At 36.6% G+C, this 25,375-nt stretch overlaps 1 protein-coding gene across 5 annotated transcripts in view; it reads left to right on the forward strand.

The window, feature by feature from the left end:
* Positions 1-2,363: 2,363 nt before the first annotated feature.
* The window catches only part of ECT2 (epithelial cell transforming 2), a 69,380-nt gene continuing 46,368 nt past the window's right edge, over positions 2,364-25,375 (forward strand). For 2 of the 5 annotated variants that reach the window (XR_009503071.1, XM_059922006.1), the window contains exons 1-14: positions 2,364-2,482; positions 6,060-6,211; positions 6,844-6,923; positions 7,036-7,128; positions 8,692-8,874; positions 10,708-10,797; positions 11,650-11,757; positions 12,716-12,789; positions 13,502-13,632; positions 13,776-13,891; positions 13,992-14,054; positions 15,416-15,638; positions 19,772-19,908; positions 24,971-25,090. Coding sequence is in view for 3 of the 5 variants with exons in the window: in XM_059922006.1 (XP_059777989.1) it covers positions 6,082-6,211; positions 6,844-6,923; positions 7,036-7,128; positions 8,692-8,874; positions 10,708-10,797; positions 11,650-11,757; positions 12,716-12,789; positions 13,502-13,632; positions 13,776-13,891; positions 13,992-14,054; positions 15,416-15,638; positions 19,772-19,908; positions 24,971-25,090 (1,548 nt within the window). In the remaining 2 variants the exon portion in view is untranslated. The remainder of the gene's footprint in view (positions 2,483-6,059; positions 6,212-6,843; positions 6,924-7,035; positions 7,129-8,691; positions 8,875-10,707; positions 10,798-11,649; positions 11,758-12,715; positions 12,790-13,501; positions 13,633-13,775; positions 13,892-13,991; positions 14,055-15,415; positions 15,639-19,771; positions 19,909-24,970; positions 25,091-25,375) is intronic. The other 3 variants (XR_009503070.1, XM_059922007.1, XM_059922008.1) reach the window with 2 other exon arrangements.

The following is a 25,375-nucleotide window of genomic DNA, read 5'->3' on the forward strand; positions in this document are numbered from 1 at the left end:
TCCCCACCTCAGAAATTATCGTATTGTTTGATGAAAATATGTCACGCACTTTAATATACTAAGTACTTTAGTTCAATTCCTTTAGTATTTTTTGTTGAAAACTGTTCATTCAGCATCTTAGGAGTTGTGAATGACACGTAAGAATTTTTTAAATGGTTTATTCTTTCAAGGAACTTCTCATTTTGATTTATCTATCTATTTATCCTGTACTGTAAACAGTTTTGTCCCCTTGACATATGAATTCAATAACTACATTTCCAGTGAAGGCACCTGAAGGAAGAGGCTTGCATTTAGCATAAAGAATCTTGGCTGGGACTTGCCTTGGAAGGGGACAGAAGCCTGGCCAAGGGCAGCAGCAAGAAGGCCATATCTTCGAGACAAGAGGAGACATCTTGAGCATTGCAGGCTTTCCCTTAAAAGAGAAGAGAGATTAGGTTTGGTGTAGAAGGACTGTCCTCTCTCTGGTAGGAAAAGAATGCAATGGAGGTCCTCGCTGCACCAAGCTTGGTCTGGAGGGTGGCGGGATTTGTGGCTGGGGATGGGTGGGGCAAAGGGAACAGAAACACTGCTGCCAATGCTCCTGAGGTCAGGGGTGAGAAGGCGGTGTAGAGGACCATCAGTCCCATCAGGCAAGTATAGGGCCTCGGCTGAGGTAACAGTAGTGGTAATAGTAGCAGCAGCAAAGTCGTAGTAATATTAACAGCTAACATCTACTGAATGTTTATTATATGCTAGAATATGTTTGAATTACATGTATTAACTTTTAATCCTCACAGCAATACTCTGAGGTAAGTACTATCATGCCCTTTTATAAAAACTCAAACTGAGGCATAGAGAGGTTAAATTATTTGCTTGAGGTTACTTGCCTAGGAAATGGAAAAGGATGTCACATGGTTAGGAAATGTTAGAAGACTGTATTGCCCGTTTATTTGCTGGTCAAACTGCCATATAACCCTTAAAAGGAATCAAGTATAGCTTTTGTTAGGCTAGCATACAATTTGTGTGGTGATACCGTGTAGGCAATCAATAGATTTGGGTGCAAAGCCTAACGGAGCAAGGCACAGAGGAAACAGGTTGCTTTCTTCACTGGCTTAACTTATTTTCAGTGAGGAGACCTTTTGGAATGCTGGGCACACCCTAGTTTAAGTACGCAAGCACATTCCAAAGTGAAATTTCAATTACTGTTTTTCTTTGCTTTCGCCCTAACGGTTATCATGGCATTAAATGAAGGGCAGACTGTAAATATTCTTCAATTATCAACAGGGAAACCAATAATTACCAGACTGCTTCACTCATTTTGTGGAATGTATTACAAACTTTTCAGGCATTCTAAGGTGGCCCGACAAAGTTAGGAAAAATTCCAAATCCTGACGACCTGTTTGAGACGTTCAGAAGTGTTGCATTCCAAAGTACAAGTTCTCCTCCTCTTGTTGAAATTTAAGGTTTCAGCAGCGGATTCTCCTTTCTTCCTTTATTTAAACCAGCGATTAGGTGGGAACTATGCAAAACTCACCTTCGGGAGGCGTCTTTTTAAGAGGTTGTGTGACAGGATATTATATTTAGAAAACGAAGAAAATAAAAGATTTTCATGATAGCAATCGTAATTATAGGAAAACCGATAAATTCTTGGCTAGACTTCAGAGGAAAGCAGCAAAAGACCTCGGGGAAGGGGGGGAGGGGCGGGTGCAGCAGCTAACAATTTACTTTGGCTCCAGGAGAGTCTAGAATTTCGTGACGTATTTTTACATTTGTCCAAATGCAAGCTTATATTAAAAAAAAAAAAAAAGGCTTAGAAACCCTAAGAATTTATTCTAATCATCCGTGAAATTCCCTAGACCAGAGCACAGTGCTTTACATACGTCAGGATTTAAATAAGAGGCTGCTGATTTGAAGTCCATCTGGAGAGACTCCGAGTTCCCGTGTCCTGGGCCCCGCCGCGCCAACACAACCACCAAACCCCAAACCCCTTAACCCAACTTTAAATTCCTAAAGCTCAGGCAGAAAAATCTTACAGCTCACAGGAATCACTGGGGAAAAATTCATCTGTCAAGGCACTGATTACGTTTCAAGGATTTTTGTGGCGGGGAAAAAAAAAAAAGAAAAAAGCCGAGGGGACGGAGAATCCACTCAAACTTTCCTTAGGAAACGGGATGTTTACTGAGTAAATAAGCGGTAGTCACAGACACACCTGCTACTCCCACAGAAGCCCAGGAGCCATTACTACCACCTCCTGGTCACATCCGGGCACTTCTCTACAAATTCGGGACGTTCTGACGTCGGAGCCGTTGGGTTTATTTGAAACACAGGCACAACCAATCGGTTGGCACCTGCGGGGAGGTGGGCGGAGAGCAGCGGCCAATCACCGCCCCTCTGCGGGTCACTTTTTGAATTGGCTGCGGCCGCCGGCGGCGAGGAATGGCGGTAAAAGTGAGAAGGGTCGGTTCTTGAAAAGGTGGAACTTCCAGGGCGTCTTTTGAGAGTGGTGAGGGCTCTGTGGGTGCGGGTGGCGGAGGTGGGAGTGGGCCGGCGTCCCTGGAGCAGTGGGCCGCTCTGCTTGTGTCCCACGGCCCCGCCCCGGTGACCGCGAATTCCGGAGCTCCCAGCCTTGGCTTCCCGGCTCTGGGAACCACACCGCCGCGTTCCCAACAGCGGGGCCGGGATGCGGAGTGGGAGCCCGAGGTCCGCCTGGCTGCTGTGCGTCGTCACCGCTCACCTGGTTGAATATTTCTTCCGAAAGAGTTTCTGGGCAAAGTGAGGAGTTGTCGGGAAGGGGGTCTTGGCAAACCGCAGTGGGCTCTGCGGCTCTGGGGGCCGGCAACTGCGCCCTTTGGGGGCTTATCTCAGATTACTTAGTGGTTTCACCCTTGGATTCTTCTTGGCGTCTTCTCTTTAGTTTTTAGTATTTAAGGTAAAACGCCAGCTCGTTCCGGCGCCCCACCCCGCGTACAGATGGGTATGGCTTAATGGGTAAAAGCGCAGCCTGTGGAATCAGACCGGATTTGAACCCTTGTTTTGCCACTAACACTGTGACCTGGGGGGAATTAATCTCTCCGCTCTAGGTTTCTTTACCTGTAAGAGGAGTGTGATAATAGTACCTGCCTCTTAGGATTGTTGCAAAGATTAAATGAATACAAGTAAAAGGTTTAGAACAATGTCTAAAGGTTTAGAATAATGCCGCATATTAAGCGTTAAATAAATATTGTTAGTCACAGTGTTATGTAACGTTAACAATGTTATTGTAACACCACCAACATATCCAGGAAGGCATTTAGCTCCTCCACCCTGAAAGATGATTGCCTAAAAAAATAAGTGAAAGGAAACTTATTTAAATGGCAAAATTTATCTTTGTGATGAAAAAAGGCATGAGTTGTATTTAGTTAGAAGCTCCTTGAGGATGTTCTCAGATGAGAAGTAATCTGTATGGGTTTATGAACACTGATCCTTTTGTGTTTGTTATAAAAGCTTACAGAATACATAAATGTGAAAAAGTGATTAGTGTATTTCAGTTTGTAATCAGACTGTTGATATGTGATGAGTTTAGCATGCAGCTATTTTCTAAATTTTAAAACTGTTTTGGCAATAAATTGATCATATACAGTGTCATCAGTCAATTTTAATTTTTAATCACCTACCTTTTTTTTTTTTTTTTTTTTGGCTGCGTGGGATCTTAGTTGTGGCATACATTATATTCGTTGGGGCCACGTGGGATCTTTAGTTGCGGCATGCGAACTCTTAGGTGCAGCATATGGGATCTAGTTCCCTGACCAGGGATCGAACCTGGGCCCCCTGCATTGGGAGCTCAGAGTCTTAGACCCTGGACCACCAGGGAAGTCCCAATCACTTACCTGTTTTGATGGTCTTTAAACAGAGAGACATAGGTGAAAAATGTGAACTCATGGTGTTTTTGATTTATTAAAGTCTCCCTCCTCCTACATTCCTTAAGGCAGGTTAATTCATCTCTTGGTTTTTCTTTTTAACATTCTTTTAAGGGGACTTTAAATGAAAGCCTGTTTAGGTAGAGCCTTTCTTTTTCACTGGGAACATTTAAGTGTGAGACTTAACAAAAAAAATAAGGGCTGGATAGAATTTATCATTGATTCTAAGTAAAGGCTCTTATTAACAACTATTGGAGCACTCCTTTGGAGAGCCTTAGAATAATGATTGCCGTGGGTGTTTGGTAAGACAATGAGAAACGTCCACATTTTGAGTATGTATGAGAATGAATAATCGTCACTCATTTAGAGACATCATCTATTCAGTTTTTATCACAGTTGGATTTGAGTTGTACTATTATTTCTTTTCCTGATGTGGAAGCTGAGGCTTACCCTACTAAGTGCAGAGCTGAGACAGGAAGCTGAGTTGCTTGTCTTTGAAGTGTGCACCTAATAATTGGGCTTAGGTCTGTTGTTATTAGTGTGTACATATTCACACTATTTGACATCACCATGCCGAAATGATGCTAATGATACCTGAAACTATTACTTTGCTAAAAATCTGGTGGAAGTTATTTGTATATTTTATTATTCCGAAAAAGTAGGAAAGGGTAAATTAGATCAGGCATAGACCTCCAGATAAGATTGGGCTTCCTCTTTATATTTGCCCAATATTCTGGAAATTTACTTCAAGATAATAAACTTATGTAAAAACCCCAATTTAAATTGATGAAGATCTATTCAACTTTTTCTTTATTCCCTGCTTGCTTAACTTTTCAACTCTTTTTAAGTCCTGGAAATTTAAAAACAAACAAAGATTTTCTTTCATAGTCCAGAGTCTTACTGACACGTGTTAATTGTCTCGTGAAATCTTTTAGACATTTGTAAAGTAATATAAAAATACAGGTAAGGGAGCAGTCCAGTTATACATGAGAGGTTTGGAGAAATCTACAGAGGATAAGTCAAGAGCGGTGGGTCAGGGGTTGAAAGACATGATAGGTGGAGAATTGAGCACTATTAAATACAAGTAGGTGTGGAGTAAATTGTGATCTGTATTTGAAAAATGCTGGGAAATGCTTTGTGGCTGGAGCATACAGTCGATGTGGACTGGGGGAAATACAGGAGATGAGGCTAAATAGGTAGGCTAGGACTAAAGTGTAAAGTGGATGGTGAATTTGAACTTGATCGTATAGGGAGGGAGCAGTGCTCATGGAAGTTCTAAGTAGCGAAATAACATAGTCACATTTGTTTTTAGGAGCATACCCTGAAAACCATGTGGAAAGTGACCTCTGAAGAAACTGATGATAAAGTTGTTTGGAACTGTTGTATTTGACCAAGTGGCCACTGTGGCATTGGCCACAAAAAGGGGGGCTGGGTCCCAGAGATACAGAGATGCTTTGGGGCAGGGCGAATGAGGCAGATGAAAGAGTATGGCTGGATCGTGTTTTTGACTGGGATTATTTGGGGGATGATGGTATTATAAATGAATACAGGAAGAGAAATAGTTTGGTTGAGGGCAAAGGTATGGAGTGGGGAGGTAGCATAGTATTTGTGAGTACCTTCTGAGTACTTTTTGACTGTCAGGTAATATCTGAGTACTTTTGGTACATTGTTACTTTTACTGTATCCCTATGAGTCAATTATTAGTATCTTTTTTTTTTTTAATTTTTATTTATTTATGTATGGCTGTGTTGGGTCTTCGTTTCAGTGCAAGGGCTTTCTCCAGTTGTGGCAAGCGGGGGCCACTCTTCATCGCGGTGCGTGGGCCTCTCACTATCGCGGCCTCTCTTGTTGCGGAGCACAGGCTCCAGACGCGCAGGCTCAGTAATTGTGGCTCACGGGCCTAGTTGCTCCGCGGCATGTGGGATCTTCCCAGACCAGGGCTCGAACCCGTGTTCCCTGCATTGGCAGGCAGATTCTCAACCACTGAGCCACCAGGGAAGCCCAATTATTAGTATCTTTATTTTACAGAAGAGCAAACTGAGGCTCAGAGAAGTTGAGTGACTTTGGTTCAGTATTTAAAAAAAAAAGGGTAATGATACTTTTTATAAGTTCTAGGTATAACGCTTGTCTTTGCCCAGTAATTGTTTGTTTCATGTAGTTTTATTCAAATTTTGTTTTTTTCAGCCATTGCAGAAGAGTACAAATAATGGCTGAAAATAGTGCATTAACACCCACTACTGGGAGTACAAGCTTGGCAGACTCTTCCATTTTTGATTCTAAAGTTACCGAAACTTCTAAGGAAAACTTATTTATTGGATCTACTTCATATGTTGAAGGTAAACATGTTATCTGCTTTAAAATATCAAATCACTATTTTAATCCTAAACTTACTGACTAGTGACTTTCTTATGATTTAACTGTAATACTGTTAAGCTAGGGTACCAGGTATTCAGTAAAAATTTGTTAACAGAAACTCTTTACACTAGATTTTTTATTATTGTTTGGATAAATGCTTCCCAGCTTTGAAGGTGAAAGCATCTTGTTGGATATTGCTTTTTCTGTAAGTGAGGGCAATCTAGCTGCAACATTGTTAGCTAGAATATAGTCAGTTATGACTGGTCAGGAGAAGAGCCACTTCTTTCCTTTTCACTGTATAAATGGATCTTTCCTAAAGTTGCATGTGCTGTTGAAGAAGGATGACTGTGCAAGTGGGCGAATGCTTTCTTTGGTTAGGAGGAGTGCTGATGTTTGAATACTTTGCTACAATACAATATGTTTCTCTTCTTCTAAAATGATACATGATCAAAGTTTTAAAATAAGCTGGGGATTAAGTCATTTTAATTTCAGGGAATGTTATGATCTCAAACATGGAAAACATTCCAGATACAGCCAAAAAAGGGGTTAGGAACTACTGATTTTGATGTTAGTGAATAAAAATATTTTACTTAAACATTTTTAATTTTAATAGAAGAAATGCCTCAGATTGAAACAAGAGTAATACTGGTTCAAGAAGCTGGAAAACAAGAAGAACTTATAAAAGCCTTAAAGGTATGGGAATTTAGTTTTTAGTTTTTTTTTTTTTTTAAACTATTTTTCTTCCATCCGTGTATAAATAAATTTATAGTTTTCTTAATCTCATACTTAAGTCTCTTTTCCACAGACTATTAAAATAATGGAAGTCCCTGTTATAAAGATAAAAGAAAGTTGTCCTGGAAAATCGGATGAAAAATTAATAAAAAGTATTGTTAATATGGTAGGTCAAGCATTTCATTGCATGTGGCATGCTGCACTTCCTTTGATTGTATTCGTAGAGTCCACTTACGGTGATTGGAGCTAAATTAGGCACAAGTTATACTCTCAGCACTCTGAAGCTAGATTAATAGAAACTATTCCATTTATTTTAAAATTTGGGTGTTTCTGAAACCCAAAAATACAATGTTTCATAAATAATGAAATCCTTATAAAGTAATTTGGCATTGTTAGATTTAAATGGCATTCCATTTATGTATTTATGAAGATGACACTTTAAACTCTTTAGCTTCTTTTTTCTCAATAATTTTATATTTATTCTAAATTCTTGCTTTATTTCCAGAATTACAAATCACAATAATTGACAGTCATCAGGGAATTTACCTCAGCATGTGAAATATATCTAACTCTCTATACCAGTTATACTAGATTGTGAGGGCCTCCATGACAAAATACCACAGACTGGGCAACTTAAACAACAGAAATTTATTTTCTCACTTTCCTGGAGGCTAAAAGTCCAAGATCAAGGTGTCAGCAGGTTTGATTTCTCTTGAGGCCTCTCTCCTTGGCTTGTAGATGGCTGTCACCTTCTTGATATATCTTCACACAGCCTTCTGTGCATGCACATCTCTGCTATCTCTTTTGTGTGTCCAAATTTCCTCCTCTTATAAGGACACCAATCCACCACTAATCCAATCTGACTAGGATCCACCCTTATGACTTCATTTAACCTTAATTACATGTTGAAAGACCATATCTCCAGATAGTCACATTCTGAGGTATAGGGTGTTAGGACTTCAGCATGAGTTTTGGATATACACAATTCAGCCCTTCACATCAGCCTAGCAAATAAATCCCAAATAATTTACTGACCCATTTGAATTTTCTTTTAAATGGTTCTGTTCTTTAAAAACGGGAGTCATATGGATACCGAAATATCTTCATTCTTTTTCATAGATCTACAGTATAAAGTGTTAAACACTAACTTGCCTTTTTATATCCTGTGTTTGCCATGCTGCAACTGCCTACATATTTCATATCTTTCTCTTACTTCCCTTGTATATACTGAAATGATTAAGTTAACTCCATCCTTTTTGTAGATGTTGCATGTCATAGTATTTATTTCTATTTTTCTGAAAACAACTTGTGCAGGAAGAACTATATGCATGGCATCATTTTCTTGATCAGAATAAAGAGCAATAGTTGATATCTTTCTAATGCATCTTACTATCAAAATACGTGTACTTAAAAAATTCATCATCTTTATATGCATACTAGATGTTTTATAATGACTACCAAGTCATGTCAGAAGCTTATGCCTTTATAATAATCTTCAAAATTTAAGATCTTAATATGGATTGAGATATGTTTATATAAAAACATAAGTAAAGAAATATGACATATGACTGTTAACTATTAAGTATAATGCTTATTGTATGATTCACAACTTCTACAAATATAAAAATGTTGATATTGAATTGATTTTTAGGTCTTATTTAGAGAGACACATGAATTACTTTTATAATATATAAATTTTGTTTCTAATAACTCCATGAAAAAAATCAAGGAAATTAAAGTGCCATTTGTAAAGATGGAATCAGTTGAAGAACTTAAAAGTTTGGATTCTCCAGAATTTGAAAATGTATTCATAGTCACGGACTTCCAGGATTCTGTCTTTAATGAGTTATACAAGACTGACTGTAGAGTTATTGGACCACCAGTTGTATTAAACTGTGCACAAAAAGGAGAGGTAAGAAAGAATATATGCTTATTATAACTTCTCAAGGTTAAATTTTTATTAAAGAATTTTTATGCAGAAAAATTTCATTAATTGTTGAGAATATGAATATTTAGGTTAGGAATAGTAGTGGCTACTCTAATATAGTCCTTTAATTCTAAACAATATTATTTACATATATTTAGTCTCAATACCTGCAGTATCTTGGGAAGTAGTAGTTTGCTTAAACTTGAGTTCTAAAGATGTGTACATATACATAAAATTTAATTTTCCTCCACACAGAACAGGTACCACAGTTCCATTTTTATCAGTTTCTGCATGATTTAAAATTAGGGAAATTACTTTAGCTATTTATTTATTTATTTATTTATTTATTCATTCATTCATTCATTCATTCATGGCTGTGTTGGGTCTTCGTTGCTGCGTGCAGGCTGTTTCTATTTGCGGTGAGCGGGGGCTGCTCTTCATTGCGGCACGTGGGCTTCTCATTGTGGTGGCTTCTCGTTGCGGAGCACAGGCTCTAGGCGCGCGGGCTTCAGTAGTTGTGGCACGTGGGCTCAGTAGTTGTGGCTCGCCAGCTCTAGAGTGCAGGCTCAGTAGTTGTGGTGCATGGGCTTAGTTGCTTTGCGGCATGTGGGATCTTCCCAGACCAGGGCTTGAACCCATGTCCCCTGCGTTGGCAGGCGGATTCTTAACCACTGCACCACCAGGGAAGTCCTACTTTAGCTTTTTGTTTTTAAACAGCATTTCAGTGCAAGAGTTGCAGTAGAATTAATACCTGTTCTTTGTTTTTTATTGCTCTGTTTTGGCATTCTTAAGTTTGCCTTAACTTTAAATTGCTTGGGTCTTTGTGCTTCTTTTGTTATAGATACTAGTAATGAGCACATGATAATCTTTAATTCTGTTTTGATTCAGAAGTGTTGCTTTCAGAAACCACGTAAACTTTTTAAAGGCCAAAATTATGGAAAAGAACATTCCTGCATAATAGTGGGAATTAAATATATATTTTTAACCATTCTCTTTCATGTATAGATAGATAGATAAAACCATTTGTTAAATTATTATTTTTTTTTTTATAGTTGAGTTTTTTCCTTTTTTTTTTTAATTAATTTATTTATTTTCGGCTATGTTGGGTCTTCTTTTCTGTGTGAGGGCTTTCTCTGGTTGCGGCAAGCGGGGGCCACTCTTCATCGCGGTGCGCGGGCCTCTCGCTGTCGTGGCCTCTCCCGTTGCAGAGCACAGGCTCCAGACGCGCAGGCTCAGTAGTTGTGGCTCACGGGCTTAGTTGCTCCGCGGCATGTGGGATCTTTTCAGACCAGGGCTAGAACCCATGTCCCCTGCATTGGCAGGCAGATTCTTAACCACTGCGCCACCAGGGAAGCCCCCCATTTGTTAAATTATTTACTATCTCCATTTTTTAGCTCATAAATTGGAATCATATTTGGTTCAAGTATATGTATTATTAGTATTTATTAGAAAATATTTTTGACCTCTTTTAACTTTAATTTGAAGCACTTACAGTAGTGTATGGAAATCTTTCCTTATAATACTTCATATGTGTCAAAGTACATTTTGGAAATAAAGGTTTGGGTATGAATATTTATGTTTTATTTGCCAGTAGTAAAGTGTATTTAGATGATGTGTATCGAATACGATATGGGAATCATGGGAAATTTTTATTGTGAAACTGGTTTTTTGCTATTTGTTGCATATTGAAAGATGCAAGTATATCTTTGGATTGGGAAAGTTAATTGGCAAGAGAGGGAAATATGTTTAGCTTGAGAAAGATGTGTTCTATTTTTACTGTAAAGAAGCTCACAGATTTAAAATTGTTGTATCCTTCAGCCTTTGCCATTTTCATGTCGCCCACTCTATTGTACAAGCATGATGAATCTAGTACTATGTTTTACTGGATTCAGGAAGAAAGAAGAACTAGTAAGTATTTTAAAACATTCTATTCAAAGAATATTTTTTTCTAGCAAAATAAATTTAAATTAGCTTTTTTTTTTGGTAGTTATATCATGGTTTTATTTTTAAAATATTGAAGGAGAAATTACTATGAATATACTAGGTCTTAAACTTTGTGAAGAAGTAACTCTGAAGAGCCTTGTAAAGAAACACATATTTTGTCTAGGATAGCTGGTATGTGAATTAGAAAAATTTCATGACTATCTAATCTGTTTAAACTGTCTTTTTGTTAAGTATCACATCAGCCACATTATTTGAAGTTTTTGTTTACACATTGTGATTTTTTGTTATGCAGGTCCAGCCTTAAAGCATTCTCATTGCTCTAGAGAATTCATAGAAACTTCTTTCTTTGATCCATAAAATTTTTTATGTTGGAGCTAATGGGGTAGTACTCTAATTTTGTGAGAGGAATCTTGGTGTGATGGCAACCTGGTTTTAAAAAAATAATGTACTGGGGACACAGTTTTTCCAGGCATGAGCCCGATGTGTCCCCCTTTGCTTGGCAAAGCAATAAAGCTATTCTTTCTACTTCACCCCCCTCCAAAAAGTAATATATTTGCTTTTTTACTTGTGTGAAAGCCAGTTGTTAATTAACTTAGTTTTGTGTGATCATCTTTACTAGCTTATCTCTGTATAATTTTGCCTGTGCCAATAAGGCAAATGAACCTTTAATTTTTTTGACATAAAATTTATCTTTATAAAAATCTCATATGTACCTTATAAATAGAAAGTATTCAGTAAATGCTAAATGAATTATAAACATAGTTTAAAATTTTGTTCAAATTAATCATGAAGTCAATGTTTACATTTTCTTTTGAGGTCAGATTGGTGACATTGGTTCATCACATGGGTGGAGTTATTCGAAAAGACTTTAATTCAAAAGTTACACATTTGGTGGCAAATTGTACACAAGGAGAAAAATTCAGGGTATGTAAACTTCGGTATTTTTGTGTATTTCAATATAGCACTGTTTGAGGATGGATTTAATAATAGTGCTCTTATCCTGTCTATTTCCCCCATAATTTATTGAGGATCAGAAATTCAATTTTTGCTATATGCACATTTAGTAAAAATTTTAAATCACAGGAGTGTGGCCCCTGAGGTTTGAAGGAGGCAGTGGAACTTGAGTTAGGTCTTGAAAGATGATTGGGATTGTGGAGGTTGGTAGGTGGATAACAGTTTAGGCAGATGAATAATATTAGCAAAGATTACTATGAGCAGTGGTGAATAAGGAGGTCAGAAGGTGATGAGGGCAGATATTTCTCTCTTATCTAAGAGCAGAACTTTGTTCTTATAAAATGGTTCCAAGATTTAACTTGTGAAAATTATAAAAGAACAGGAGAAAATACTTTTATTGGGATTAAAGTCTTAGCTTAAGATTGCACTTGAATATGTTAGGAAGAGTTTATCACTTTGTTCCCACCCTCCATCAGTGTATTTATGTAGCAAATGGTAATTTTAGGGTATTGTTGAATTCCTGGGAGGTATACAATTCATATCTAAGGTTTTAGTGACTTAATCAGAAATTTTCTCTTACTCTTACTGCTGTCTTGGGGGTTAGTACTTCCAAGGAGGTAAACACAAAGAGAAATAGAAATGTAATAAAGGTGAACTTAATTAACTTCACAGATGTATTTATTTAAAATACGGTGAAACAGTTTGGACATCATGGAACTTGTTTCAAAGTTATTTTAACCTAAATTGTATGATGGAAAGATAGTTTTTTCTGTTAATTTTTCTTTATATTTTGTTACAAAGCAGATGAACAATGATCTAAGACTGTGCAAAAAATGTATGTATATAATTGCTTATAACTTGCATGAATGCAGTTATTTAAGGTAAAAATTCACCATATAATTAATGATAAACATGTTTATGTTTTTAGATAGCTGTGAGCCTGGGTACTCCAATTATGAAACCAGAATGGATATATAAAGCTTGGGAAAGGCGGAATGAACAGTAAGTGTTCAGAAATTCAGTAGTTAATTATGTGAATCAGTCACGTTGTGTCATGAAGATAAACCCACATGCCCAAAATTCATAGATTAGTATGTAAAAAATTAATTCAGTCTTTGTGAAGCTTAGGGAATAAAGTCTAGGAGGAGCAAAGTTTTGTTTATAAATAATTGAAAATGGCAAGACATCTATGATATCTTTGAACTTCACTTTGTGAAATAATTTAATAACCATTAAGAACATTCTAAAATTATCAGGTAATAGCTTAATGCATCTGGATGTTTGGGTTGTGCTGTATTTTTTCTTATTTTCTGTTTGTCTGGTTACATTTTAAGTGGTGATTGCATTTCGTAACCTTGTTAAACTTTACAATCTCATAATTCCTTGCTGTTGTACTTCATTATTACTTAAGATTTTATGAAACTATAGAACTCCTGGAATGCATATAAAATTTCATGTACAGAGTAGAGATTTGCTTCTTGTAAAGATTACCCGTGATTAAACTTTGTGAGACGTTAACTTCTGGGATGACTGAGGACACGTCAATTTTTTTTTTAACTGAGGTTTTCATGAACATTTCAGGACCAAATGTAAAATATTTTCAATAAATAGGTTATGCTAAAACCTTGAGAATTACCGTAGATTTATAAATTAATCTGCCTAACTTATTGAATTTCCGTTAAGCTGGTTTTAGAAGAGTGTATTTTGTTTTTAGGGATTTCTGTGCATCATTTGATGAGTTTAGAAATGAATTTAAAGTTCCTCCATTTCAAGATTGCATTTTAAGTTTCCTGGGATTTTCAGATGAAGAGAAAACCAATATGGAGGAAATGACTGAAATGCAAGGTAGAATTTAGCATAATTTAAAAGTTATATGTATTTTATTCCTTACTGCTGCTGATCACTTCCTGGAGAATATGCCTCTTTAAAAATTTGGGCCTGGGGCTAAATAGTTGGGCTTATGTATGCTTGTATGCTTTCCCCTTTAGGAGGAAACTATTTACCTGTTGGAGATGAAAGATGCACTCACCTTATAGTTGAAGAGAATATAGTAAAAGAACTTCCATTTGAACCTTCAAAGAAACTTTATGTTGTCAAGCAAGAGGCAAGTAATTCTAGAATGAGATTGGTTTTTAAAACACATTGGTAATATTGATAGCTTTTCTGATGAGATAAATTCTTAATTAAAATGTTCTTCCTCCTAGTGGTTCTGGGGAAGCATTCAGATGGATGCCCGAGCTGGAGAAACTATGTATTTATATGAAAAGGTATGCTTTTTGTCCCTTTTGTCATTTGTTCTGTGAAGTTGATTGTATAAAGATGACACTTTTTTATCCCGAAAGAGCATAGTATAATTAGCACACAGGTCATCTTATTTGTCATATTTAGGGGTTTCAGAATAATTAAACAGTTGGATATTGAGTAATAGTCTATGTAGATTTAATGTACTGGATCTTATTTTAATCTAATACATTTCATTCTGTGCAAATTCTTGGTAATACCATTATGCACAGTAACATCCCTATCTTCAAAAACTTAGAACCTTAAAGGAAAGAGAGATGTGCAAACAGTTATAGTGCTGAATGAAATGTGCTATAATTAATTGAGTAATGTATGTATTCTAACTAGCTTCACTCTGAGAGACTCAGGCAGGATTGAAAGAGCAAATAAATATTGAGCCAGCTTCCTAGGCTAACCTGGTAAGGACATTCATGTTAGATAGCAGGTGGGAGAGGGTGTGAAAACTTGAAAGTACATTAAAATAGCAAGTAGTTTAGTATGGCTTTGGAAAAGAATGTGGGAAAGAAGGCCAACAGATAAAGCAGACTAGATAGGCAGAATCAAGTTTTTAATATGTTAAAGGGTTTGGATTTGGCCTGTAAGTATTGGAACCACTGAAGAATATTAAGGGGAGAGATGGCATTTTAAAAATGACTGTAGTAGAAGGAATATAGGCAAGGAAAAATCCAGCCTTCATGCTGGATCTTGGTGAAAAGTAGTATCATTCACCAAAATGTGACATAAAGGTATAGAAACAGGCTTTAAGGAAAATTTACTTCAGTTCGAGATTTAATAATTTTGAATGGAATATTTGAAAGTGAAGGTGTGGATTTATTGTGTTTCTATAAAATCTAAATATGTACTCTGTTGTGTTCTCTTTGGACTCTCTTATTCTCAATGTAAGGTTCCTGACATAAAGTTTAAAAAATATGCCTTAGATTTCAGAAGAGAACTCCTAAAATCAAGTGGTATTTGACAAATATTGGAGAGCACTATGTCCAAGCATTGCGCTAAATGCCAGAGATATGGTGAATGAAATATGAATGGTCTCTGTCTTCCTGGAGTTTATGGCCTAATGGGGAGTAGACAATAGGGAAGCTTACAGCCGAATATGTAATAGTAATAGTGCTATGGAGAAAAAGCATTAGGTGTTAGGGGTTAGACAATTACAATGGTCCTTTGATTATTATGTTTCATGAAGCTTCTGAATTACATGGAAGAGTATATAGATGTACAATTATTGTGCAAAATCCCGATTTTGTCAGACTCGTAAATATATTTTTCTTTTGTTCCTGTCTCAGTAAAGAACCACGGAAGTAAAATTGAGCTTTTGTGCTTTTGATTGCAGGCTAATACACCTGAGCTCAAGAAATCAGTATCACTGCTTTCTCTAAATACCCCAAACAGCAATCGCAAAAGACGTCGTTTAAAAGAGACACTTGCTCAGCTTTCAAGAGAGACAGACATGTCACCTTTCCCTCCCCGTAAGCGCCCGTCAGCTGAACATTCCCTTTCTATAGGGTCACTCCTAGATATCTCCAACACACCAGAATCTAGCATTAACTACGGAGGTAATTCACATTTAAAAAAATTGGTCTCTAAATTTAGTGGAATAGAATAATTATTAGAATATAGATAAATCCCTACTACAGTGAGTATGGAAGGCTCTTTGTTTTACATTAATTAATTTATTTATTTTTGGCTGCGTTGGGTCTTCGTTGCTGCACGCGAGCTTTCTTTAGTTGCGGCGAGCGGGGCTACTGTTCGTTTCGGTGTGCAGGCTTCTCCTTGCGGTGGCTTCTCTTGTTGCGGATCAGGGGCTCTAGGCATGGGGGCTTCAGTAGTTGTGGCTGTCGGGTTCTAGAGCGCAGGCTCAGTAGTTGTGACGCACAGGCTTAGTTGCTCCGCGGCATGTGGGATCTTCCCGGACCAGGGCTTGAACCTGTCTCCCCTGCATTGGCAGGCGGATTCTTAACCACTGAGCCACCAGGGAAGTCCCAGAAGGTCTCTGTTTTTAATGACCTTTGTTCTGTCTGAGGAGAAAAGGCACATGAAAATGCTTATATTTAATAGTTGCTTGCTATATACTAACTGTTTATGTATTTTGTGTATTTATAAGATAGGTTTTATTGTCCCTGTTTTACAGATGACTAGATTGAGGTTAGAGAAGTAAAACTTGTCTGGGGTCACACAGCTAGAAAGTGATAGAACTGTTCAAAGAGCAGACTCTTAACACACAGGAATCATAGAAGATGTCACATAGATAATGGAGAAAATAGGTACAGTGAAGTCAGAGGAAGGTGAATTGACTTTGTTCTCAGCTGATCCAGGAAGCCACCTATAATTAGCTCTTCTCCCTTGATCTTCAGTTTTTCCCCTCTGTTTTTTTTTAGTGTGCACACAAATTTGTTGTGTTTTCTAATTTATGAAACAATGAAAACCTTCCCTGGACTCTGTAATACTTTCCACTTACTATCCCATCTCCCTCTTCCCTTTCATATAAGTACTCTTGAAGGAATCACCTTGATCCATTGTCTCATTTCCTTGCCTTTTATTTTCCTTTCAATTCATTCCAGTTGAATTTCATTGCTCTTGCTGGGGGTGCTGACAGTTTTTGTGTAATCAGTAGCATTCAACACATTAGCAGCTACTTCTTCCTGGGCACATTTTTAAATTTTGGCTTTTGTGTATAACTCGTTTCACGTTCTCCTTGACCTAAATTCTCTCTCCAACTCTAAATGTGGAATATTATTCCTGAGTCGTTTCTTCTCCATTGAATTCTTCCTAAATGATCTCATTTAATTCCATGGCTTTTCTATATGCTGTTGACTCCCAAATTTGAGGTTTTCCCTGTCCAACTATATACTTGACACCTCCTTGTTCATGTCTAATACACATCCTAAACTTAACATAATCAAATTAGAACTCTTGATTCTCTCTGCCACTCCAACTCTGTTCCTTTGTTACCCTTCCTTTATCAACCTTTTCTGTAAAAATGGTCTCTCTTAGACAATTGCAGTGGTCCCCAAGGTGGTCTCCCTGTACTCATTTTTGCCTTTCTACATGCAGACTAACCAGTCTCTAAAAACGTATAAATTAGTTCATGCCGTTCCTCTGCATGAAGTCATTCAATGGCTTTGTATTACCGTAGCTTTCAGGTTCCTATGTAATCTTTCTTCACCTACTTCTAACCTCATGTGCTTTTGTCCTCCACTAATCCTCTCTGGGTGTCAGTCATAATATCTTTATTATTCTTCGGATTTTTCTACTACAACCATACCTCAGGAACTTTATATTTGCTCTCCCTGTCTTAAAGAAATCTTATCGGGGTTCTCTTTAAAGTTAAGTCTCTGTCCCACTACTCCTTCCTACCAACCCGTTACCTGGTTGTTGTCTTCAGTAGTAGTTATCACTGTTAGAAATTGTTTGTTTACTCCTTTATTTTACTTGCTTCACCAGAATGTAAGCTGGAAGAGAACAAGAACCTTGTCTAGCTTCTCTGCTTTATTCCCAGTGCCTAGTATAGAGTAGGTACTCACTAAATATTCATGGAAGGAATTGAAAGTCAATTTAAGGTAGGCCCAGAAGACTGAGGTGGATTTGAGATTATAAGAGGAGCAAGAATACAGGTAACAGCGTACAAAATGAGTTTTTAGGGAATAGTGACTAGGTCAGTTTGCTTGGAGTATGGAGGAGTAAGAGTCAAATTAGAAAGGTTAATTGGGGCCTAATATTAGAGAACTTTGAAATCAGACTGGCATGTCTGATCTGTACATTGTCATCAGCAAGGAACTTTAGAAACTTGAGCAGCAGAGTGATTCATTGAGTAAGTAATTTGTAGTGGATTATTCTGAAGAATGACTAGAAGTAAGGCAGTTTAGAGAGAGCCTGACCATGAAGTAATCTCTAGAGACTTGGGCCACAAGGTAATAAGGCCCTAAACCAGGGTTGATGATGTTTGGAAAGAAAAGTAAGAAGCACTGGGGAAATATTGATAGAATGGAGTGATAGAGAGGGAGGAAGAGGAGAAGATGGCAAAGTATTAAATGGAAGAAATTCTGCCTTAGCAAAAATAGAAAGTTTATATTTTGGAGGAAGGAGTGTAGTTTGAGAGAAAATCCAGGTTAAATTGAGGTAGAAAGGTCTGGTAGGCATTTGGAAAAGCTGGGCCAGGTGCTTGGGCGGGGGATTATGATTAGATACGTAGATCTAAGAATTTACTGGTTCTATGATCATGGTGGACATAATGGGCATGAGATGGTAAGAGATGAACATGCAGGACTGAAGCTTGAATATGAAGTTGAGGGGACAGAAGAAAATGAACCACTAAAGAAAACAGACATGACAACTGCTATATATTAGGTATTCTGAATAATAGAATACCCAGTTTGTAGATCACTGCTTAGACACAATAATTAAATTAGATCAGTGTATGTCAGTTTTTTTCCCCCTAAAGTATACCATAATGGCAGAGGCTCCTGGGTCTGGTGAGTGTAGCCCAAAATAATATATGGCAAGTGGGAAATTCTTTGAAGCCTGTTTTTTTGTTTTTTGTTTTTTTAAAACATTCAGAACTCCACAGTATGCATGATTGTTTAAATTAATGCTTAAGATTATTTATCATTGAGTAAATTTGATATGCTGGGACTATATATTGTCTTCTTTCATGTCATTCTATTATGTGGTATACATTCCTTTTCCTATTGAGAAACTTGCTATTAGGAGATTCTGTATATAATGTTTAAGTATTCTAACCATATTGATAGTAAGAAAATTTATTTTAAGCTTTTATGAAATTTCATTAAGAATTTTTTCTTGAGATACATATAAAATATACTAATGCATCCTCCCTCCAATTTGGGTTAGACTTATGTTAAGATACTTGAACAGAGAATTTAGTTAATGTTGTTGGGGGGTTTTTTTTGTTTTTTTTTTTAAGGGAGTCTTTCTCCATATATATATATGAAAAGTTTTCCATTACTGTGACTGTGTAATCGTAACAACCTTTTCCTCCTTTTTTAACTTAAATATCTTTATATATTGCTGTAAAGATTCCTATACTCTCAGATTTCCTAAATGGAAATATTCTGCCATATTTGCTTTAGTATTCATTCATTCATTCATTCTCTCTCTCTCTCTCTCTCTTTTTTTACATACACGTGTATTTTTTATATCTGTGCTGTTTTGAGAGTAAGTTGGAGATATGATGTGCCTCTACCTCTAAATACTTAATTGTGTATTTCCCAAAATACAGGAACATTTCTTACATAAGTACAGTATAAGTATTGTAATTAGGAAATTAATATTTAATATTATGATCTACTCTATAGACCTTTAAATTTTACCAGTTATTCCACTAATGTCCTAATGTGCTTTTAAGCAAAAGAAAAAAGTTTTTTCTGGCTTAGGATCCAATCCACGATCACAGGTTGTTGTGATATCTTTCTCTAGTCTCTTCTTAATCTGGAACAGTTCTTTTTTTAAATCAATCTTTGTTTTTAATGACCTCGATATTTTTGAAGAGTACATGACCATTATTTTTTTCTGGCCTTATTCTAGGAGGAAATTCTACTTTAATGAGAATGTGTATGGTGGTATATTTATAAGAGTAGATATCTTTCCCTTTTTTTCTGTTAAATTTGTACAGTGTTTGGTACTTACATCTGACTTCCATTTTAAATCTTTCCTCCTTTTTACCTTTTAGAAACACCAAAATCTTGTACTAAGTCATCTAAAAATCCTACTCCAGTTCCTTCAAAGCAGTCAGCCAGGTGGCAAGTTGCAAGAGAGCTCTATCAGACTGAAAGTAATTACGTAAATATATTGGCCACAATTATTCAGGTAAGAGTTTGGAAAAATGATCTCTGTTCCAGTGTTTATAAGTAAAAAAATCTAAGTGGTATTATTTTTTATAAGAAAATTATATAAGCATAGAATTTGAACATAGATATTAAAAGTGAAAATGTATGACAAAAACTGCTCTTAGGGAAATGGCATAACTGTAAGATTAGCGCTTTATTCATGCAGAAATAGCATCTTTTTTTAATAGTGACTTTAAAGAGAGAAGGATCCTCAATAGACAATCTTAGAGGGGACTGAGTTTAATTCAGAATTTAGCAGCTTCCATGTCAAGGTACTACATTCGTATTTGGAAGTGGTAGCTTTTTCTGATAATGTGTATTCTAGAGTCACTGCTTTATTTAGTACTATATATATATATGGAAAAGCAATTAGCAATGAAGCATAACAATATGGCTGTCAGTAATTTTTTTTAGTAGTCCTTTACTGTGTCGAGTTTTCTTAAATTATGCAGTAGTCATATGTTGACTCATTGCTTACTAATATTAAAATGTACTATGAAGTTATTTCTGAAGAAAAACAATTCTAATGAATCCTTGTAGGTTGAGATTGAAGAAGATATTAAGGAATAAATCAAAATTCAAGGTTCTGAAAGACACAATAATAGGACATTATTTGGAATCTGTAGAAAGAAGGAATAACTTTGGTTGTGGTAATGAAGGAGATAGTTTGTCAGGAAAATAAGGTTGATACCACCAAGCTTGACTTTGAATAGAAAAATGATAGGGAGTTTCTGATTTGGGTTTAATTTTTAACTCATCTCTATTTGAAATCTTAATATATCTCATTAAGGTCCAATATAATGGCCTTTAGTTGCTTGTACCATTGATAAAATGCATGAATAAGAAATGAAAAGACTTCTTTCTTGGTATTCACAGAGAGATTATTCTTCACAGTTAATTTGTTTAGCAGTAGTCAGGGTTTTATGAGGCCCTCTGCTATATTAAACTTCACTTGTTTTAAGTCAGCTCTGCTCTTCTTCCTCAAGGGAAATCATCCTAGATGAGTTTCTTGTTGAAGTTTTTATAGTCAGCCAAAATGGGGTTGAGTAGCAGAAAATCCTTTTGGCATATACTGTTCATGTACTTCGGTAGCATTTATTACCTAGAAATGTAAATCCTTTCAGGCCATGGTAAAGGCACTGGAGTTTCAGAATTTTAATTTGCATATCAATTAAATTCACTAAAACTTCTTTTTTAAAAGCACTTGTAATTATTACACTGTAGACAGACTTTCATACCACTGTGCTTAGTATAAACTCACCTAAGTTTACTTAAAAGATTGTGGTCTAAATTCATGATAGTGTTCTCTTTAAGCTTTTTTTTTTTTTTTTTTTTTTTTTTTTTTAGTTTGGATTTGGAATAGCTTAATTTTAACTTAGCCCCCAAATTAAGTGACTATCCAGAAGCTTGTTGATGTATTCCAAATAATACTTAGGTACCTTTTTTTTTTTTAATTATTTATTTATTTATGGCTGTGTTGGGTCTTTGTTTCTGTGCGAGGGCTTTCTCTAGTTTTGGCAAGCGGGGGCCACTCTTCATCGTGGTGCGTGGGCCTCTCACTGTCGTGGCCTCTCTTGTTGCGGAGCACAAGCTCCAGACGCGCAGGCTCAGTAATTGTGGCTCACAGGCCCAGTTGCTCTGCGGCATGTGGGATCTTCCCAGACCAGGGCTCGAACCCGTGTCCCCTGCATTGGCAGGCAGATTCTCAACCACTGCGCCACCAGGGAAGCCCCCTTAGGTACCTATTAATATAAAGTTTTGTGACAGGTGTTAAAGAGGGTTCCTGTTTTAAAGGAACTTAGACTGGAAGAGGAGTTAAAACATACACACCTATTATAATACCAAGTGGAAGGTTATGAACTTCATGAGGGAGGTTTAGTTAAGGTATTTGGAGATTTGTATGGTGAGAATTTTGCTCCTCTTCCAGCTTAAGGAAGGTTTGGTCTGGAATTTTCAATGGTTGAACATTGGGAAAAGTATCATGAAGAAGATACAAATTGAAGTGAGTTTTAAAGCATAATTATGATTGGTGCATGCAAAGAGTATGGTAGGAAGTGTATTTGAGATTATTCCAACAGTACAAACGATTGAAGATGTGTATCATTCAAGGTATTACAGAGTAGTCTAGGGGGATTAGAGTTGAGGGTGGGTTAAGGGGACTGGGATAGGGGTTGGAGTATGGATACAGTGGGAGTTAAGACTGCTTATGCCAGACTGGAGAAGGCCTTTGTACAGTGTGTCATGTGTAATTATAGAAGAATTTTTGATGGGAGGGGGGATGATATCACTTGACTTGTATTTTAGAAGGGAACTTGGTTCACTTTGAAGGAGGTATTGAAGAAGGGGAAATTGTGGAGGCAAGGAGATCAACTTGGAGGTTATTTTGGCAGTCTTGGTTAGAGATTTTGAGAACCTGAACTTCTTACGATAATATCAGTGAGAATGAAAAGAGGATAGATTTGAGAAATATTGGAAAGGTAGAATCAATAGTTTTTTGGCTAACTAATTTTATATGAGGGATTAAAACAAACACAGTAGAACTGTTTTAAGGTATTGTGTCTTAAGAATACTGAGAAGTTTTAATGAATCTTGATGTATTTTGGTGTCTGAATATTTTTGTTTAGGATTTTTAATTAGATGTTGACTAGATAAAGGAATGCTTATAAATGGTTACAGATACCTTTGCATCCTCTATTGTGTTTTTTCCCAATTCCATTTCTTTCCCTGCTCTCAGCGATAACTGTAATCTGGAATTTTGTGCTTATCATTTTCCTTATAGATCTGTCACATATGTGTAGAAAATCAAATGTAACAGTATATATTTTTTAGTGAATTGCTTTTTTCACTTGATAGAAATGTTCTTGAAACACACCTGTGTCACTGCATGTAGCGGTAATTCATTTTCCTGTATGAATATTTCAACTTTTTGAACTTTTATTTTTAATAGACATTGAAATTTGTTTTAGTGTTTCGTTGCTGTTTGTTTTTACTATTACTAGTAGTGCTGCTGTGAATATTCTTATTCATGGCTCCTTGAGAACATATTCTGGGCAAAAACCTGGAATTTCTGGATCATTGGTTAAACACACTTTTTTTTTTTTTATTTATTATTTATGGCTGTGTTGAGTCTTCGTTTCTGTGCGAGGGCTTTCTCTAGCTGTGGCAAGCGGGGGCCACTCTTCATCGCGGTGCGCGGGCCTGTCACCGTCGCGGCCTCTCTTGTTGCGGAGCACAGGCTCCAGACGCGCAGGCTCAGTAGTTGTGGCTCACGGGCCTAGCCGCTCCGCGGCATGTGTGATCTTCCCGGACCGGGGCACGAACCCGTGTCCCCTGCATTGGCAGGTGGATTCCCAACCACTGCGCCACCAGGGAAGCCCTAAACACACTTTTAATTTTACTGGAAGTTGTTAGTATGTTGGAAACTAGGTTTTGTGTCGGTCTTCTGTTCCCACTGAGGCTTTTATAGGTGAAGCTCAACTTTCATCAGTTTAGGCAAATGTCTTTGGGGCAAAAGTTGATTTAGTACTCAACTTTCTACTTTCACTTAGATTTTGGCCTCTGAAGGTAACTCACTTTCTTGTCAACTTATCGCTGTATTTAGAAAGAGGTTTTTCTTCAGTATTTTGTTTTCAGCAGGTAGCTTTCACCATACTTACAGAAATGGAAAGCCTGAATATATGTGTGTGTGTGTGTGTGTGTGTGTGTGTGTGTGTGTATATATATTTTTTGTTTTAAGGGGGGGATAAACTGTTGTAGAATTGTAGTCGTTCTTAAAAATAGGAACAATTCATAATCTTAATGAAGTTTCTTACTATTTAGAATGTACTTTCTTCCCCCCCTTCCTTGCTTCCTTCAATCCCCTCCTGCCCGTTGTGCTGTTGTCATTCATTTTACTTCTACATATGTTAAGAACACAATAATACATTATTATTTTTACTTTGAATAGTCAATGAACATTTTAAAATTTAAGTCAAATTTTATTAATTATATAGTAAAATTGACTCTTTGATGTACATTTCCGTGAATTTTAACACATGTGAAAATTTGTTTAACCACTACTACAATCAGGATACAGAATATTTCCATCCCCCAAAAAACTCCTGGTACTATTCCTTTATGTCACACCCTTTTCTCCTTCCACCTCCTGGTAACCACTGATCTCTTCTCCATTTTTACAATTTTGTGGTTTTTGAAAATGTCATAAAATGGAATCATATAATACAGTAGTCCCCAACCTTTTTGGTACCAGGGGCCGGTTTCGTGGAAGACAATTATTCCAGGTATGGTGGGGGTGCGGGGGATGGTTTCTGGATGATTCAAGGGCATTACATTATTGTGCACTTTATTTCTATTATTATTACATTGTAATATATAATGAAAAAATTATACAACGCACCATAATGCAGAATCAGTGGGAGCCCTGAGCTTGTTTTCACTTGCCACTCACTGATAGGGTTTTGATATGAGTCCGCAAGCAATTGATTTATTATGGTCTCTGTGCAGTCAGACCTCTCTGCTAACGATGATCTGTATTTGCAGCCGCTCCCCAGCGCTAGCATCACTGCCTCAGCTCCACCTCAGATCAACATGGTTATAAACAGGTCTTCTAGCTTCACGTCCAGTCTTTTCCCCCTAAACCGAGTTTTTTTGCTACCATTTAAAAACATTTAGTACTTATATTAAGTGTATGACTGCTTATTGCTTTGTTCCTTAGTTACTTGAATAAAAAAGTAGAAATTACTCTGAATCATACTAACAATTTTAATGATTTGTAGAACTGTAATAAACTTTTATTAGATTCTAATGTAACATTTTATTACAAGATTGTATATACACACAGATGAATAAATAAATAGGATAAAACAGACTAGAAAATGTTATGAGAAAAGGTCTCAAATTTAAGAAGAAGTTTTTTTTTTTTCAACTTTTTTTTCTTTTCCATTAACATCATAGCTCTCCTTTATCACTGTCTGTATGTTAGATTTTTAATTTTTTTTTTCTTTTTCCACAATCTACCTAAACTAATCTTTTTTACCTTTTAGTTATTTCAAGTGCCATTAGAAGAGGAAGGACAACGAGGTGGGCCTATCCTTGCACCAGAAGAGATTAAGACTATTTTTGGTAGTATTCCAGATATCTTTGATGTGCACACTAAGATAAAGGTAAATTTGTATATGTTAATGTGGTAATTCTTTTTACGTTGTGTATATTTACTATGATTTTTCAGGTACTTCTGACCAGCTAAATAAGTTTTGTATTTAAAATTTCTTTTGTCCCTTTGCTCCAGTGCCTTATTCATATTTGCTGTTTGCCTGTTTTTTGATTTTGATTAATTTGAAAATAAGGAATTTAGACCTTATGAAGTCTTTTCTATAGAGACATGTGTTTGCTAGTACTATTTTTCTTATTTTCCTGCTGTTGTTCATCTTAAGTTGTGTGTTTTTGTT

This window comes from Balaenoptera ricei, chromosome 4 (assembly GCF_028023285.1).
Source record: "Balaenoptera ricei isolate mBalRic1 chromosome 4, mBalRic1.hap2, whole genome shotgun sequence".
In the NCBI taxonomy this organism is placed as follows: Eukaryota; Metazoa; Chordata; class Mammalia; order Artiodactyla; family Balaenopteridae; genus Balaenoptera; species Balaenoptera ricei.